At 51.6% G+C, this 17711-nt stretch overlaps 1 protein-coding gene across 3 annotated transcripts; it reads left to right on the top strand.

Annotated features, from left to right (window-relative positions):
- The first annotated feature begins 483 nt into the window (after positions 1 to 483).
- On the top strand, positions 484 to 15498 carry RTN2 (reticulon 2). 3 transcript variants are annotated; one of them, XM_036742581.1, is made up of 10 exons: positions 484 to 535; positions 1529 to 1573; positions 2032 to 2472; positions 2717 to 2986; positions 7534 to 7741; positions 8598 to 8736; positions 9486 to 9555; positions 9640 to 9686; positions 13965 to 14023; positions 14932 to 15498. In XM_036742581.1, exons 1-10 carry the CDS (start codon positions 502 to 504, stop codon positions 14990 to 14992), a joined length of 1374 nt encoding a protein of 457 aa, XP_036598476.1. In that variant the 5' UTR covers positions 484 to 501; the 3' UTR covers positions 14993 to 15498. The 3 variants fall into 3 exon arrangements, with proteins under 3 accessions (XP_036598476.1, XP_036598477.1, XP_036598478.1); XM_036742582.1 differs by lacking the exons at positions 484 to 535; positions 1529 to 1573; positions 2032 to 2472; positions 2717 to 2986 and adding an exon at positions 5427 to 5485; XM_036742583.1 differs by lacking the exons at positions 484 to 535; positions 1529 to 1573; positions 2032 to 2472; positions 2717 to 2986 and adding an exon at positions 5610 to 5691.
- Positions 15499 to 17711: the final 2213 nt, after the last annotated feature.

Raw genomic sequence — 17711 nt, forward strand, 5'->3', positions numbered from 1 at the left:
CTTCCTCCCCTCCAGTCCTAGTCCAGCCATAGTCCAGTTTCCTAGTCTTTTTTCCCGGTCTTCTCCCTGGTTCGAACCTCAGGCCCCTCCAGTGCACGCCCCTAGGCAGGCCCCACTCCCTCCATGGCTCATGCTCCACCCCTTCTTAAGGGCCCGCACCCTTCCCCATCTCCTACTCCCTCCCCAACCGTTTTAGACTCGCGCATGCTCCTGATCTTCCCCAATCGCCTCTCCCGTCTCCAAGCTCGCGCAGGCGCACTTGCTCACGCCCCCCAGCCCAAGCCCCGCCCCCGGCCCGGGGCTCATGCTGCAGTCCCCCACCCCCTTCTCTTCTCTCCCCTCGGTTCCAGCTCGGGGCCCCGCCCGCCCAGGCCCCGAGGAGAGGGAGGGAGGGAGGCGGCGACGGTCTGCGGATGGCGGCGGCTGGGGCGGTGCCGGGGCGATGAGCACAAGGGGCCCCGGGCCCTGGGCGGCGCGGCCGGAGCGGGCCCGGGCGGGGCCATGGGCCAGGTGCTGCCTGTCTTCGCCCACTGCAGTGAGTCCCCCCAGTCCCTGGGGTAGGGGTGCCAGTTCGAGAAGGGAGGGGATTTCCAGGGTTGATGGGGTAAGGACAAAGAAAGAATCCACTTCCCAGCGCCAGCCAACTAATATAGCTCTCCATGGGCCTCAGTTTCCCCCCTTTGTCAAATGAAAGGGTTAGACTCGATGATCTCTAAGCGCCTTCCACTTTTAAACAGAACAGGCTGTCGAGAGCCAGGCCCAGCCAGTAGAACTGAAAGGGACCGAGAGAGACCTGAGGAGAACTGGAGCTGTCCCAGAGCCGTGGTGCTGATCCTAGGGAAAGGCCTAGGATGAATGGGGGAGGGGAAGACTGCCATTCCCCGCCCCATTCCTCCCCTTCTCCCTTTCCCAGGACTCCCTGGGACTAATCCCGGGCCACCGCCTCTAAGGGGCAGTCTCGTACACCCACATCTTCTTTCCAGCTTTGGACAAGTGCACGCATACACACACACACACACACACACACACACACACACACACCGCCCCCCACCCCTCATCTTTCCTTATAGAGTTGGAATTAAATTTTCAAGTATAGAGAAGGGAGTATCAGATGCTTTCCACTCCCCCATTCCCATCCCCTTTGCTGGTACAGAGGCATCACACGAACTGGGTGCTAGTTCTGGATCAGTCTTTTCTTATATCAGTAAAGCCAGAAACCTTGGGCAAACCTTCCTATGCAGGCTTCCGTTTCCCGCCTATAAAATTGGAGAGGATCAGACGATATCTAAAGTCTTTTACTGTTATGACATTCTGCTTTCTAGGCTCACTTCTGGAACTAAGATTCTTAAAGGTTAAGATGCTATCATTCTAAAGTTCTCAAAGTTTAAAATCCCCAAAGTCTAAATTTCTATAATTCCACAATTCTATGAGTCTAAAATTCCAAGACTCCAAGCGTCCAAGACTGAATTTTGCGATTCTGAGTGTCTAAGATTTCCGGGCTGTGTCTAAGATTCTATTTCTTTCTTAGAAGAAGCACCATCCACTGCCTCCTCCACCCCTGACTCCACAGATGGTGAGTAGAGTCGACCTCCATTTCCTTTATGGCAGGGGCATTTCTGGGGTGCTACATGGAGGGGTTGCAAAGAGCTCTGAGGAGGAGTCAGTGATTCATGGTAAGCTTATACTTTCTAAGGAGAAATGAGGAGGAACTGCTGAGAAGGTACTGCTGGGGGGTGGGGGGTGGGAAATAAAGTCATAGCCACTTAGTACTGGTGGGGAGAAGACAGATCAGGGGCTGCTGAGAGAAAATCCCAACTCTGGTGGTAATCTGTTTTGAACTCAGGGAAAGAAACAGAGCCTTAGTTGCCTCACCTGTAAAAATGAAGAAGTGGGATTAGGTGATTTGTAAATTCCATTTCTTATCTAAAATCCTGTGAGCATGGCCTGGATCTTCTGAGAGGAATCTAGAGTTTAGGGATGGTGGGTGACTGGCACTAAGGGGACACCAGTTCAAAGCCAGTGTCTTTCCAGGTGGAAACGACGATTCAGATTTCCGGGAGCTGCACACTGCTCGGGAGTTCTCTGAGGAGGAGGAGGAGGAGACGACGTCGCAGGATTGGGGGACCCCCCGAGAGCTGACCTTCTCCTATATAGCCTTCGAAGCCGGGGGCAACCGCCGGGACTCCATCCATCGCCGGCCTCGCCCCTCTGGCCGCTCTGAACCCCGTGAACCGGGCCCATCGGGCCTGGGAGACAGCTTGGAGAGCATTCCCAGCCTGAGCCAGTCTCCGGAGCCTGGACGACGGGCTGGCCAGGAAGGCCCTCCTCAGGCCGAACTACGGCTCCGCCTGGACCAGCTGGCCTGGGAGTCGGGGCTGGCGGCCTCGGAGGACTCGGCCAGCAGCCCCTCGGAGGATGAGGGCGAGGGCGAGGAGGAGGAGGGCAGACCAGAGCCCAGACTGGCTGGGGAAGGTATGCCGAAAGGGTACAGTTGAGAAGGAGGTTCAAGGTTTAGCTGAAGGTGGTTTCAGGGCAAGGTAGGCGAGAGAGGGCAGAAGCGTAGATTCTTAGATGGGAGTTATTAGAATCTTGGAGAAGAGCGTGACTGAATCTGGGGAGGGAGGGGGCCCAAATATTGGGCTATTTTGGTGGGGGCGGGAGGTGTACCCCTAAGGAGAAGCTCATATCCTCTTTTCCCTCCTTTTCTGCCTCCAAGACTTGGAAGTGCCACGCCTCCCACCTGACCCCTCGCTGCCTGAGGTCTGTTGGTCACATCTCAGCCCACGTCAAGGAATTTCAGCCCTCCAGACCCATACCCCCTCCCCGCCTCTTTCACTGGGGTCTCCGGACTCAAACTCATGGCGGGAGGAGGAAGATCCGGAAGAGGAGGGGGAGGTGTGGGGAGCAATTGAGCGGGAGCCAATCACGGGGCAGCACTTGGACAGCTCGGAGCAATCAGGAATCACTCTAGAAATTCATGTCCTAGGTAAGTATTTGCCTTTGCGACCTGGATGACTCTGGGGAGGCAGGATTTAGAGACCTCCTCTTCCTGGAAGAAACCAATGGAAGAAAGAGAGTGACAGAGAATAGTACCCGGGATACTCCTGGACTAGGCTAGATGGGTGCTCTAAACTTCAGTATTTATTTAGGGAAGCAGCGAATAGTGTGGACATGATAACATGTTGTTACTCAGGGAACACTCTGAAGACGACCAGGAGCCTGAAGAGACATATGGGAAGGGAAATTCAGTCTTGGTTAAGGGCAGAAGGGTGGAAAAAACACTAGGGATGTGCTTCCATTGGTCTATCTGTAGATCATCAGCCATCTCCATCCTGTACTGGTTGCTCCAACTTCTACTCTATTTCCCTTCTCTTCTTTCCCCCCTTTCCCACTCCTCTTATCATCTTCTATCTTTCCCAGTCCTCTCCCTCTCCCTTCCTTGTGCCCTCCTCCTCTTTCCCCCACTTCCCATTCAGTCAGTCAGGCAAAAGCATTAATTCAGCCTTTACTATGTCCCAGGTACCAGGCTAAGAGCTGGAATACAGAGGAAGGCAAAAAAAAAATGTGACCTGAAGGAACTTGCATTCTATTGAGGGAGAAAACATTTTGTAACCATCTATAGTCATGATACATACAGTGGAAGTAATCTCAGAGAATGGGGAAGAGACCAGGAAAGGACTCATGGAAAGTGGGATTTGAGCTGAGTTTGGTTTTTTTTTGGGGGGGGGGGAAGTAATCAGAGTTGAATGACTTGTTCAGGGTCACACAGCTAGCAAGCATTTGAGGTTGGATTTGAACTCAGGTCCTCCTTCAGGACTTGTGCTCTATCCACTTAGCCACCTAGTTGCCTCTTGAGATGAGTCTTGAAGAAAGCCAGGGAAGAGGTGAAGGTCATGAGGCAGAACCTTTCAGGTATGAGACCCAGCCATTGCAAAGACATGGAGTCTAGAAATGGAGCAAGTAGGTCAACGTCACTGCATCCAGGGTATATGGAGGGGGAAAAGGTATAAGAAGAATGGAAAGATAGGAAGGGCGGCAGGTCATTAAGGGCTTTAAATACTGCACAGAAGAATTTACATTTGATTAAGGAGGCAAGAGGGAGCCACTGGAGTTGGTTGAATAGGGAAGGAAGACCTCTGCTTTAGGGAAATCACTTCTCAGCTGAGTGGAGGATGGTGGACTGGGGTAGGGAGAGACTTGTGGAAGGGAGACCAACCAGCAAGCTGTTGCAATAGTCCAGGTATAAAAGGATGAGGGCCTGCACCTGGGTAGCAGCTGGGTGAGTGTCCAGGTGATGATAAATTGGACATGGTGGAGTGAGAGTGGAGTCGAGGGTAACACTGAAGTTGCTTATAATTTCCTCTGTTTCTCTTTTCCCTATCTATTGCCTCTTGCCTATCCTCTCCCACAGGGACCCCTCTACTGGTTAATTATAAATAATCCTCATACTCTTCGAGGCTATCTCAACTTTCATTGGTCCATTGGCAAGTTCATGTAATCCCATCCTTCCTTTAGATTACTCCTGTTTTCACTAGCATTTGTTCCGCTAAGGGACACTAGAGGACCAAGCATGGGATGGTTTCAAATCCAGCATCCTCTCTCCTCCTTACTCTCCCTTATTTTATTACATTACGTAGCCCTTCAACGTTGCCATTGGTTAGTGGTAGATCCTGCCCCCTCCTCTGCATTCCCCCATCTCACTTTTTTTTGTCGTTGTTCCTTTTTTCTAGGGTACCACGGTTAGCTAGTTATAAATAGAATTTGTCCTCTTCTCCCCTTTTCCCCCAACTCTCCTACTCTTTTCTTCCTTCCCCGCCAGGGGGCGCCAGGGCATCATTGGTTAAGTAAGAGAAATGCCGCCTCCCCCTGCTTTTGTTATCCCCTGATTGGGTGACCCAAAGCGTCCCTATTGGCTGATTCCGTATAGCCCACGCCCACTCCGTACCTCTCGCCTGCCAGTCATAGGACTCCTTTTCTCCTGTTCCACTGCGGGGGATATAATTAGGATCCATCCATCTTGCCTTTTCTCTTCGGGATCATTCTTTTTACTTTGTACCTTCTCACCTCATCTAGAGGCGCTGCTTCAGACTTCTCCCCCTAAAACCTTCCTCTTTCTGCCAGCCCTTCCCCCGCCCAGCTCCATTGGTTAAGTCTAGCTAAGCCACGCCCCCTCAGTGTCTTTCTCTGCCCCCACAGAGCCCCCACTCTGCTCCTCCCACTGGCAGGTCTCTTTTTATTTCCTAAATAGTCCCGCCTTCCAAGTTCTCTCTCTCTCTCTCTTCCCATTTCGTTGGCTCGCTCTGAGAACTTGCATGGTCACCATTGGTTGATTTGAAGAAGATCCCGCCCCTTTGGGTAGCTTCTCCCCCTTACCTTCTATGGGCTCCTCTCGCCTCTCTCCCGCCTCTCTCCACCCACCAGAGGAGCTCTATTGGCATGACGCTGCCCACCCACCCCCTCCTGCCCCACCTCGGGCTGTCTCGCAGTAAGCCTTCTCCTTGTCTCCGCTAGGGGGCCCCCGGGCGCAGCTATTGGTCAATTACAGAACGCCCCGCCCCCTGCCTTGCCCCCTCCCTCTCTCCCTCCCTTTCTCCTCCGACCCCTCCCCCCTTGTTTCTTGGAGCTTCATACCCGGCGGACCCGCTGCTGCTCCGCCCTGACCCCCGGCCGCCGAGATGGGAGGCAGCAAAGGTGGGGATGGGTGGGGGTCTGGAGGGGAGCATGGTCTGCTGTGTGAGCTTGGATGGGCCCTTGCCCCCCTTTGTGCCTCAGTTGCTCCATAGGGAAACTCCTCCCCACAGGAGGGGAGGGGTCGGGCTCTATGGTCCTTTGCAGCCTCGACGTCCTGTGGACCATAAAGTGGAGGGAGGGTCCACTAAGCCCCTGGGGGAGACCCCTATCTAAGAAGAGGATGGGAAGAAGGGGGATCTCTTCTCAAAACGCTCACCAGGGCCATTTGGATCAGGGGGTCGCTGGGCCCCTTTTCCCCTCTCTGAGAGGCACCATTCCTTTCCAGGGTGACAGATGGAGCTGTCACTCAGGGGGGAGGGAGGGAGGAAGGATTGGTTCCTGACAGCTGCGGGAATCAGACACCAGCTCCCCTCTACCGCTCCCCTGAGTCCAGCCTAAACTTAGTCCCCACCTCTGGCAGCCTCTGTCTCCACCCCACCCCCACTGTCCTACCCTCACACCAACCATGGTATTTAGCAGACTTTGAGGGTACCCCCCTCCCCCATTCCATGTCTGATCCCGGCTTAGTTTCCCCTCCCTGGGTTTGTTTCCTCATCTGCAAAATTTGGGAAGTTGGTCATGCATGGTCTGGAAGGTCCTTCCCAGTTATGACATTCCATGTTCTTTGACCCCTTTCAGCTCTGATGGTCTGTTCCAAGCTTCCTCCTAGTTCTGACATTCTATATTCTTCCAACTCTGCAGTTCTCTATTCTAAGGTCTCTCCCCATCCTGCCTTTCAATCTCTTGTGTTCTAAGGTCCTTTTCAGCTCCAATACTTTCTGTTCTATGTTCTAAGGTTCTATCATTCTCTCTTCCAAGGTTCTGTTATGGGAGTTCTGGGTCTGGGAAGGGAAACAAGATTGTGGATGGAGCACTTGGAAGACAGCCCCGAATGCTGTCTCCCCTTGTTTGTGGGAGAGGTCCTATCATAGTGAATGAAATAAGTGGGGTCTCAGGGAGGGGGTTCAGAAAGGATTGAGAGGACTTCACATCCCTAGAACAGGGAAGAGAGGAAGTAATCTAAGCCTGGGAGGCAGAAGGACTGGTGTGCTTATGCCCAGGTGGGAAGGGGCAGGCTGCTGTCAGGGGCCATGGGGAAGAACCAGGGCTGGAGGACAGGAGGCCACTCTATCTGTGACCTGGGTAGAGTCGGTGGGAGAGAGAAAAGGGGTGGTCTCATCAGAATTTGATCCTCGTTTGGACAGTAAATCTGAGGGGCTGTTCTTGAGATTGCCTGATACAGAGAGAGGGAGAAGATGTGTGGAAGGTCAAGACTCCTAGCCTGGGAGTTGGGAGAATTCAGTTCCAGGCCAGTTGACTCACTGTGTGACCTTCATCTGGTAGCCTTAATTTCTCTAGGGGTAAAATAGAGTTGGGAGTGAACTTTATTTTATTTAAGGTATTTAGGGTTCCTTTTAGTTCTTTTAGTCCATGATCCATAATAGCCCCTGCCTCCCAGGATTGAATGAGGATCAAATGAGGTTATATATCTAAAGCACTTTATAAACTGCTATATCAATATTAGCTATTATTACTCTAACTTCCCTCCTTCTGTTCAGGGCACCAAGTAAGTTATTTTTAGCCATTCTATTCAGTTGTTACAAGATTGATCCTGAAGTGGGTCAGTTCCCTCCTCTGGGCCTCAGTTTACCCACCATGAAATGATGGCGGTTGGGCCAGATCTGATGTTCTTTGACACTGTATCACTCCAAATTGAGTCTCTGCGTTTGGTACAGCTGGGAGGGGTTGGAGACCTAGAGGTACTTTCTGAACCACCCCCCACTTCACCTCCTATCTCCGCAGTGGCAGAACTACTGTATTGGCGGGACACAAGGACATCAGGTGTGGTCTTCACAGGCATTATGGTCTCCTTGCTCTGCCTCCTACACTTCAGCATTGTCTCCGTGGCCTCCCACCTAGCCCTGGCCGTGCTGGCAATCACCATCTCTCTCAGGGTTTACCACAAGGCACTGCAGGCTGTGCACCGGGGTGATGGGGCCAACCCCTTCCAGTAAGATACCCTTCAGCCTTGACCTTGACCCTCATTCCAACCCTGAACCTGATCCCAACCCTGACTCTAATTTGAACCTCAACCCTGACCCCACCCCCTACCATGCTACTCCTTACCCACAAACCAACCTTAAACCTGGCATCCTTGACTCCTAATCCCAGCCAGTGCTTGAACTCTGATCCCCTAAAGTATCTGAGCCTCCTCTCCATCTCTCTAATGAACTGCCCAAGAGCCCTGGAGTCTAACCTTGTCTTTGTCACTGGCTCACGCTGTAACCCCAAGCAAGAGAAACAATCAGAGTATCATGGGAACAGCCGTAGATTTGGGATCATAGGTTCTGGCTTCAAACAACAGCTTTGACATTTCTGAACTTTGTGTGACCTTGGGCATCTCTAAAATGAGGAGTTCTGATTTGACAGTCTCCCACTCAGCTCTCATATCTTATGTGTCCCCCACTTTCCTCTCCCTCTCACCTTCCGCCTCCCTCTCCCTTAGGCTGATGAAAGCAGTGGGGTGGGTGGGAAGGATCCTTTGTTGGCCCCTTGGTGTGGTCCTGCTTTTGACTGCCAGGAGGCATTGCAGATCAGGACCTCTCCTGGGTACACTACTCTGTGGTCCCGCTGTGCACCACCAGGTGGCGATGCACTGTCGGTCTTCTAGCATCTCAGCCATCAGGGTCCTTTGGTACTGTTAAGGAATACTGGGGGGGGGGGGGGTCACAGATTCTTCTGAGAGCACCCTGTCCTGCAAGTTCCTCTTCAGACCACCAGAGGGCCCTGCGTGGCCAGGATATCCCCCCAACCATTTCCAGTCCAAACTTCTGGTTTCCCCTCCCCATCCCTACTCCTCCATTCAGGGCTTACCTGGATGTGGATCTGAGCCTGAGCCGGGAGCAGACAGCCCGCTACACCGAACAGATCACAGCTCAAGTGGTTTCTGGGGTGACGCTCCTGAGACATCTGTTCCTGGTGGAGGACCTGGTTGATTCCCTCAAGGTAACAGGGCTTCTGGCAACCCTGCCTGTTCCACAAACAGCTCTCCTACCACCACCAGAAACACACATGGAACTCCTGCCTATAGACACCATTACCAGCAGCATCCTTTTGTAAAAGGGAAAAGTATAGACTTATCGTGGGAGGAGGAGTACTTAGCCTAAGGGACCTTACAGCTGGGTGTTGGAGGGGAGGACACAGCCTTTTGGAGAAATGATAGAGGGTACTCAAAGCTTCGGGCTGGATAGGGCTGAAAGGGGTTGGTCACAGATCTGGAAAACCATTCTTTTTTTTTGGTGGGGGGGAAAGGCAGGGAAATTGGGGTTAAGTGACTTGACCAATGTCTCACAGCTAGTGTGTCAAGTGTCTGAGGCTGGATTTGAACTCAGGTCTTCCTGACTCACTGCGCCACCTAGCTGCCCCTGGGGAACATTTCTAAGGCAAACTCACTGTTCTAGAAAGAACAGGACTCCACAACTTGCCTGTGCATGTGTGGGAGTTAGGGGTGGAGAAATTGTCCTCAGACTTCAGAGGTGCCGCTGGCTAAAGTTCACAGCCTTGGGAAGGACATGGTCCTCGGGACACTGGGCACAGCTCGGGGGCCCACGGACTTGGGAAGTAGAGAGCACAGACTGTCTAGTGGTGGGGAGGAAGAATTAACATGCCCACCCCACCCCCTAGCACTAGCAGGGAAGCTCACAGCCTCTCCTCCCACCCCCAAGGATCCTCCTAACCTTGGCTGTCTCCCACAGTTGGCTCTTCTCTTCTACATCCTGACCTTTGTGGGAGCCGTTTTCAACGGGTTGACTCTTCTCATCTTGGGTGAGCTAGTGGGGAGAGCCAATGGGCAGGTGGGAACTGAGGCCGTTCCTCCACAGTTGTTCACTTCTGACTCTGTTTTTCCAGGTGTGATAAGTGCATTTACCTTTCCTTTGCTGTACCGGCAACACCAGGTAAGAAGAGACTCAGCCCCCCACCCACATCTCTACCCCCATACCCCAGTGATTCTAGGCATACAAAGCAAGCTGACCCAGCCCGCCTGCCAACTAGATTCTGGCAGGTGGACAGCATGACAACCGACTGACACTCCTCCCAGACAACCAAAGACACTGGGGCTAGCTGACCCCCAGGTTTAGCCAAATGACACTTAAAAAGCCAAGCAACAATATTTGTTGCTGACATGGTGGCAGTTTGGACAAACACTCTGACCCCCCACCCCCATGCCGCCCCAGCACCTGTTTGTCCTGGACACACATCCCAGCCAGAGACAACCAAGTCAGCTGACCTTTGGGCTAAACTGAGTTCTACAAATTGGGCCAAGTCACACAACAGCCAGGCTTCCCCACCCCCTTTGCTCCTTCTTCCATAGGCTCATAGGTCCTTAGAGTTGGAGGGACCCTGGAAGGTCATAGGATTTAGGACTGGAAAGGAATTTAGAGGTCATGCAGGGCACCCCCTCCATTTTACAGATGAGGAAACGGGCCCAGAGTAGGTAAGGGATTTGTCTCAGTAGCAGAACAAATAATCAAAACCCAGTGTCTTGACTCCAAATTCAGGACTGCAGACTCCCCTGTTACTACACTCTGACAGACACAATCTGTGCCATGAACCTCCCCTCAGCTAAGCTCCTTTGGGCTCCAAGTTCGTTCTGCGCCCCAGTGACTATAGCTCTACCCCCCCCCTCCCGCCACCCCCCCCTTCCGCCCCGCCGCCAAACACACACACACACACACACACACACAATGTTAGAAACATAGCTGGGAGCTCAGCCAGGCTGCTGTCCCATACCCATACCCAAATAAGATCAAACACCCTTTGTCTCCACCCCCAGAGTGTGGAGCTAAATCACCTTGCTCTCCTCCCGTAAGTCAGTCAGTTAATAAATATTTATTGAGCACCTACTGAGTGCAGGCTCTGTGCTAAGGCTGGGGATAGTAAGAAAGGCAAAAAAGAGTTCCTGCCCTCAAGAAACTCACAATCTAAGGGGGGAGACAATTATGACAAACAGCTATGTTGTTGTTCAGTCATGTCTGACTCTTTGTGACCCCATTTAGTGTTATCTTGGCAAAGATACTGAAATAGTATTCCTTCTCCAGCTCATTTTACAGATGAGGAAGCTGAGGCAAGCAGGGTCAAGTGACTTGCCTAGGGTCACACAGCTAGTGAGAGTCTGAGGCTGTATTTGAATTCAGGTCTTCCTGACTCCCGTGCTCTGCACCACCTAGCTGCTCCAAAATAACTCTGTACAAACAAAATATGTACAGGATAAATGAGAGATAATGAACAGAAGAAAGTCAGGAAGGTGAAGGAAGACTGGGGATGGCTTCATACAGAGGTGTGATTTGGGGGAGTCTGGAAGAGAGCCAGGGAAAACACAAAGCAGGAGGTGAAGAAGGAGAGCATTCTAGACATGGGGGAATTCCAGGGGAACTGCCCAGCTTCAGGAGATGGGGTGTCTGGGGTCGAGAAACAATAAGGAAGCCAATGTCAGTGGAACACAGACTGTGTGTGTATGTGGGTCTAAGAAGACTGAGGTGGTCAGGAGGGACCAGGCTGTGGAAGGCTTAGAAAGCAAGGGTAGTTTACATTTGATCCTGAAAATAACAGGGAGCCACTGACGTTGATGGAATGAGGGGGTAGCATGGTCAGAATCGAGCCTTAAGAAGATAAATCCATGATCCTAGTCTAAGGATGAAGGCTCCTGTCCTTTTAGTCCATTCCCTTCATTTGACATAAAAAGAGTCTTAGAGAAGTCAAATTTTTCTTATTTCCTCCCAGGTCCCAGAGAGAACAGTGGATAGAGTGTGGGGCCTGGAATCAGGAAGATCTGAATTGAAATCCAACATCAGTCACTCAGTAGCTGTGTGACCCTAAGCAAGTCACATAACCTGTCTGACTCTTTGGGGTTAATAACAGCACCTACCTCCAGGGTCAAGTGAGATCATATTTGTGAAGTATTCAGCACATTGCCTGGCACACAGTAGGCACTGGATGAATGCTTATCTTTTCCTTTCCCCAGTGCTAGTAATACAACAGAATTCAAACCCAGGCCTCATGACTACAAATCCAGAGCTCTTTCCATCAGGCCATACTGTCTTCACTGGCCAATTTAATGTAACAGACCTTCAGGAAGGCTCCGCCGTGTGTGGAGGACCCGTGCTAGGCACTGGGGATACAAAAGTGAAATAAGACTCATTTCTTCCTCAAGGAGCTTGCAATCTAAGTGAGGCAGGAAAGGTTTCAGGCAGGACTTGTACATTATGAGCCTAGTGAATGTGAGAGGCAAATTAGGGCAAAGGGAAAATCTAGATAAAGGGCTACTAGGTGGCGCCATAGTGCACAGAGTGCCGGGCCTGGGGTCAAGAAAACTCCCCTTCTGGAGTTCAAATTTGGCCTCATTTACAAGCTGTGTGACCCTGGGCAAGTCACTTAACGCTATTTGCCTCAGTTTCCTCATCTGTAAAATGAGCTAGAGAAGAAAATGAAGAAAATGACAAACCAGTATCCCTGGGGCCAAGGAAAGCTCCAATGGGGTCTGAAGGAGTTGGACACAAATGAAGAACAGCAAAGTGAGGGTGAGAAATTAGAGGAGAGAGATCACTTTTAGAGGGCTAGGGAAGGGACTTCAGGGAGGCCTGGAGGAGAGGGCCCCTGGGTTAGGCCTAGGAGGAAGCAGGAGACAGAGATCCAGGCCATTTGAGGCTTAGGGAAGCAGTGTGATGGTAAAAGACAGGATGAAACTGTGGCAGTGGTCTAGTCATTCTGCTTGGATCATGGCTCACAGGGTCACAGATTTAGGGCCGAAGAGGACCTCAGAGGTCATAGGGATCATAGATCCAGAGCTAGAAGTTACCTCAGAGGGCCGCCTGAAACCAAAGAAGGGCAAAAACTGTGCCCAAACTGACACAGCTGGTTAAGCCCTAGAATCAGAATTGGAACCCAGAGCCTTGAATGCCAAAGCCAGCACTTTCTCCACACCATCACTCTTCAGTGTACAATGGCAAATCATATGAAGAAAGAGAAAAGAAAGTGTGGAAAGGGTGGTGTATGTGGGATTGTGGAGGGAAGGCCTCAGAGGCCTGGCAAAGAAGTTGGGATTTCCTGGGGGAGCCAAGGAATGTTTTAAATCCCATGGAGTGTCCTGGTGAGACCTCTGCCTTAGGAAGTTTACCTGCTAACATGTGAACGCTGGACTAAGGAGACACAAGGCAGGGACAGGTCAACTTGTTAGCAGGTTGAGATCTTCCAAACCCTGGAATATTACAGCTGATATGAACTGTAGGAGCTTAGGAGCCCACTTAGTTCACTGAGGCAGCCCCACTAGAAACAGCCTTACCTTGTGACTGATGAAGCCTTTCTTCAAGGTGCCACCACCTCCCCATGAGATGACTAAGGTCTAACTGGCCTTCATGCCAGCCACTGACAGCTAAGCTGACTGTGTCTCCATCATTTAGCTGAGCCCCCACCCCCCCACTTAACTGGCCTTCATACCAGCCAGTAACATCTAAGCTGAGTTTATCACCATCATTTTGCTGACCCCCGCCCCCCACTTAACTGGCCTTCATGCCAGCCACTGACTAAGCTGACTGTGTCTCCATCATTTAGCTGAGTCCACCCCGCCCCCCACTTAACTGGCCTTCATACCAGCCAGTAACATCTAAGCTGAGTTTATCACCATCATTTTGCTGACCCCCGCCCCCCACTTAAGTGACCTTCATGCCAGCCACTGATACCTAAGCTGACTGTGTCTCTGCCACTTAGCTGATTCCCCTCCCCACCCCCACCATCAGGGACAACTGATTTCCAGGACTATCTCCACTTACCCCTACCCCATTAACCCCATCTCACACACACACACAGTCCATCCCACAAAAAACACAGCTGGGGCCCAATGGACATATATACATCAGCTCCCCGATGGTTATATCCTACAAACTACAAGATTCTGTGGGTAATTCTTTGAAAGAGAAGAAGGTAATGATTTGGGGGCACCGTTGGGAAGCATGCAGACCTAGATGGCTGGGAAGAGAATGGGGAATTCATAGACTTTGGGAGCACTGTGGAATTAGGGTTAGAAGGAAGTGAGCAGCTCCTGGCTTACTCTGCTCCTTCCCCCAAAATATTCACTGCTGGGGGCCTCCAGTGAGGGCCAGTGGAGTCGTGAGACTCCCTGAGATAAGAGAGAAGTTCTCTTTCCACCCCCAAGATAACCTCTTCTCCACCTCCCTTAGGCCCAGATCGACCAGTATGTTGGGCTGGTGAACAGTCAGCTGAGTTACATCAAGGCTAAGTGAGTATTGGTGTGTCTGTGGCTCTGGGAAGGTCAATGAGGCCTTTTGGGTGGACCCAAAAGCCTTTACTGTCTTCACTTGGTGCCAAATTCCATCCCCATCCTTACTCATTCCCTTCCCAAAGAACTAGTGCACACCTCTTGCTTCTCTGCTGTAATGCCAACTACAGCCACTAGATGTCAGGCATGGAAATGCACCTGGACCATGGTCTAAGCCATGACTGGGAAACAGTCTGATTAGTCATGGTTTGCCATTGACTCACCATATGACCTTGAGGCAAGCCCCTTCTTCTCATCTTTAAAATAAGAGGATTGCAGTTGATGATCTTTGAAATCTCACTAACCCCTGACATTCTGTGTTTGAAGGCCTCCCCCAGCTCTAATGGTTTCTGTTTTCAGGGCCCTTCTGGTTAGCTCTGAAAGTCTGTCTTCCAAGAACCCTTCCAGTTCTGACATTCCATGTTCAGGAATCCCACTCAAACATGACAGGCTATGCTTCATTTTCTGTGGCCCTTCACCGACTGGATATTCTACTTTCTAAAGGCGCTCCCAGTTCTGATATCCCATATCCCTTCTAGTAGGGTCCTAAGCATCCAGAGCTGGCTCTGACATTCCCTGTTCTAAGGTCCAGCTTTATCCTTCTCTGTTCTAAGACCCCCTCCCAGCCCTGATATCCCATGTTCTAAGGTCGTTCCCAGCTCTGATATTCCCTGTTCTAGGCCCCTCCCAGCTCTGATGTTGCTTATTTCAAGGCCCCTCCTAGCTCTGACCTTCTCTGTTCTAAAGGCCCCTCTCAGATCTGATGCCCTAATTATATTATGTATGTGTATGTATATCTATGTATGTATACATATATCATGTATTCTAATTAAATTTCTTTCTTCTCATGTTCTTCACCTTTTCTGCAGGATCTATTCAAAGATCCCAGGGACTGGGGCCTCTGCAAGTTCCAAAGCCAAAGCCGAATGAGCCCCTCTTCAGGCTGGCCCGGGACCCGCCTGCCCACAGCACCCCGGTGCCCTCTCTCAACTGCCCTGCCTGCCCCCCTCCCCGCCAGCCTCCTCAATCCTCAATCATACACACAGGCACACACACACATAACGCATACACATACCTTCCAGCCCTGGGGAACCTAGCCAGGGCCTCTCCATGCTCAAACATCCGACTCCCTATCATCCCTGCTGCACCCCCCCCACCACCCACATGGCCTTCAGGATGATGTGCATCCATCTGGGAGTCTGCAGGAGGTCCCTGGGTGCCTAGAATGGCCAGAGACTTGTAGTAGCCTAGACAGGGCAGCCACCCCCTGAAGCCAGGAGCTCCCTATCATCCCTTCCCCCTGGGGTGTTGAGGTGTGTGTGTAGGGGGTGGTATCTCCCTGTCTGCCACCCTGTCCCCGCCCCTGGGGCATTTCATGGGGTTGAGGAAAGAACTGAGCTTGGGTTTACACTTTAATAAAAACTTGTGGAAAACAAGTGGACTTGACTAGTCATTTGGGCACTCACCAAATATTCTTGGTCAATGCCTCCCCCTCCCCTGGAGAGCTTCTATAATAGAGCGGCAGTATGCTGTAAAGGAGAGAGTGCTTGGAAAGGGCAGGGGATGGGACAGGCTAGAAAGGACACTGCCTCAGGCATTAGAGTATCTAGGTTCAGACAATGCCTCTCTTGTTACCTGGATGACCTTGGTAAGTCACCAAAGTTCTCTGGTCCTCAGTTGACTCACATAGAAAATGAAGGGGCACCTTCCAGTTGTGGCTCTATGATCCTATGACCTTGGTTTGACTCCCTAGGTCTTAATAGCTGTGTGACCTCAAGCAACTCATTTTCCCCTTTCTGTGTTTCAGTTTCCCAACCTGCAAAATGGGGTAACAATACTGAAGATAGTACTCCCTACCACACAGGGCTGCTTGGAAAAAAGCATGTCCTGATGCCCTGGAAAAATGGGAGTCCCCCATGGACAGCACCATGGAGAGAGCACTGGGGAGGGAGAACACTTCGGAGGCTTGGATTTTTGGTTTTCTGATTGGCTGTGTGACCTCGAGCAAGTCTTTAGGGGGACCAGCTCCCCCCTTACGATGAAGGGATCAGACCAGCTGAGTTTGAGTCATTGTAGACTTACTTTGCGGTCCAAACTAATCAGTCCACGAGTATTTAGCTTGATATATGTCGGACTCTGTGCCTTTGGGATCAGGTGGTGAATGCAACCACCCCAAGCCCTTCCTGTCCAAGCCCTGGTAGCCAGCTGGCCTGATGTTCCTGACCTGGGTGGGTTTTTTGCTCCCTAGGAGAAAGCACACATTTAGTCTTGGTGGGACCTGGCAGCTGGGAGGCTCAGAGGTTCGGGAAGAGCCAGGTTGAAATCTGGCCTCAGATACTTACTGTGTGACCCTGAGTAAGTTACTTAGTCCCTGTTTCACTCAGTATCCCCACTGTCAAATAGAGATTATAATAGCATCTATGGGGAGAGTTGTTTTGTGCGCTGTACAAAATGCTTAGTCCCTTCCCCCCTTTCTTTCTGGAGGTTCCCCCCAACTATCTGTGGTTCCATTTCAAGGATCCGTGAACCCGAATAGGGAAAGAGTTACGTCTTTATTTCAATATAATTGGTTGCTGTTTTTCCTCCTCTATCGTATTTTATTCACTGAAATACAGTTCTGAGAAAGGGTATCCATAGGTTTCCCCAGATGGCCAAGCAGAAAGGGTCAGGGCCACTCAAAAGGTTGTGAGTTCCAAGAGAAAGGAAAATAAATTGAGACTCCAGGAAAGGAAAGGAGTTATCCAGGGTCATAGCTGGTGGGGAGCAGAGGCAGCGACGCAGCGCAGGGAGCCAGAGAACGTTCTTGAGCCGCAGAGGGACGACCTTGAGGTGGGCTGAGGTGGGACTCGGAGGCTGCAGGCCAGGGGCAGTACCACCTACAGCCGCAAGATGTCGCCCGAACCCCAGTGTTCCCCCCCCACCCAAGGCGCAGGTGAGAGAATAGCGAGAGGCCGCGTCTACACGGGCAAGAAGCCGGTTATTCACGAACGGAGCCCCTGGGGTCTGGAAAGGATCCGAAGAAGCGGCACCGCTTTTCCGGAGGGTCGATGTCCTTTGTAAATCGTCCAGATCGGCTGCCACGGCCGCTTCTCCCCCGGGATATGGTGCACGCTCCGGTCATTGACCCTCTGGGTGATCTTGGGCCAGCGGTTTCCCCTCTCTGGGCCTCAGTTTCCTCGTCTGTAAAACGAGGTCGGGTGGGGCAGCTGAGCTCTCGGGGCCCTCTCCACAACACCCGCGGCACTCCTCGTGGGGCTTCCAGCCTTGGCTGGAGGAGGAAGGAAAATGCTGGGGCTCCGAGGGCAGGAGGGCGTGGGGGAGGAGCAACCCCTGGCCCCTCCCCCGCCTCTGCTCTCAGCCCGTGGCGGGAGCCTGATCCCGCAATATTACGCCCGGAACATTCCCGCTGGGAGTCTCTCCCAGAATGCTAGGCGCGATGCAAATAAAGGGACTCTTTTTGTCGCTGGAGCTCATTGGTACTATCCTGTGAAGCAGAGGAAAAAAATTTGGAGAAAAAAATAAAGTTTTCAAAAGGATTAAATTTAACTAAGATATTAGGTTAAAAATCAGCATCAAACAAGTTCCACCCTACGCTTAAAATAATTAGCCATGGCAACTTTATGTACCCTTTGAGAGGCCCAGGTGTTCT

Source organism: Trichosurus vulpecula, chromosome 2 (genome assembly GCF_011100635.1).
Source record: "Trichosurus vulpecula isolate mTriVul1 chromosome 2, mTriVul1.pri, whole genome shotgun sequence".
In the NCBI taxonomy this organism is placed as follows: domain Eukaryota; kingdom Metazoa; phylum Chordata; class Mammalia; order Diprotodontia; family Phalangeridae; genus Trichosurus; species Trichosurus vulpecula.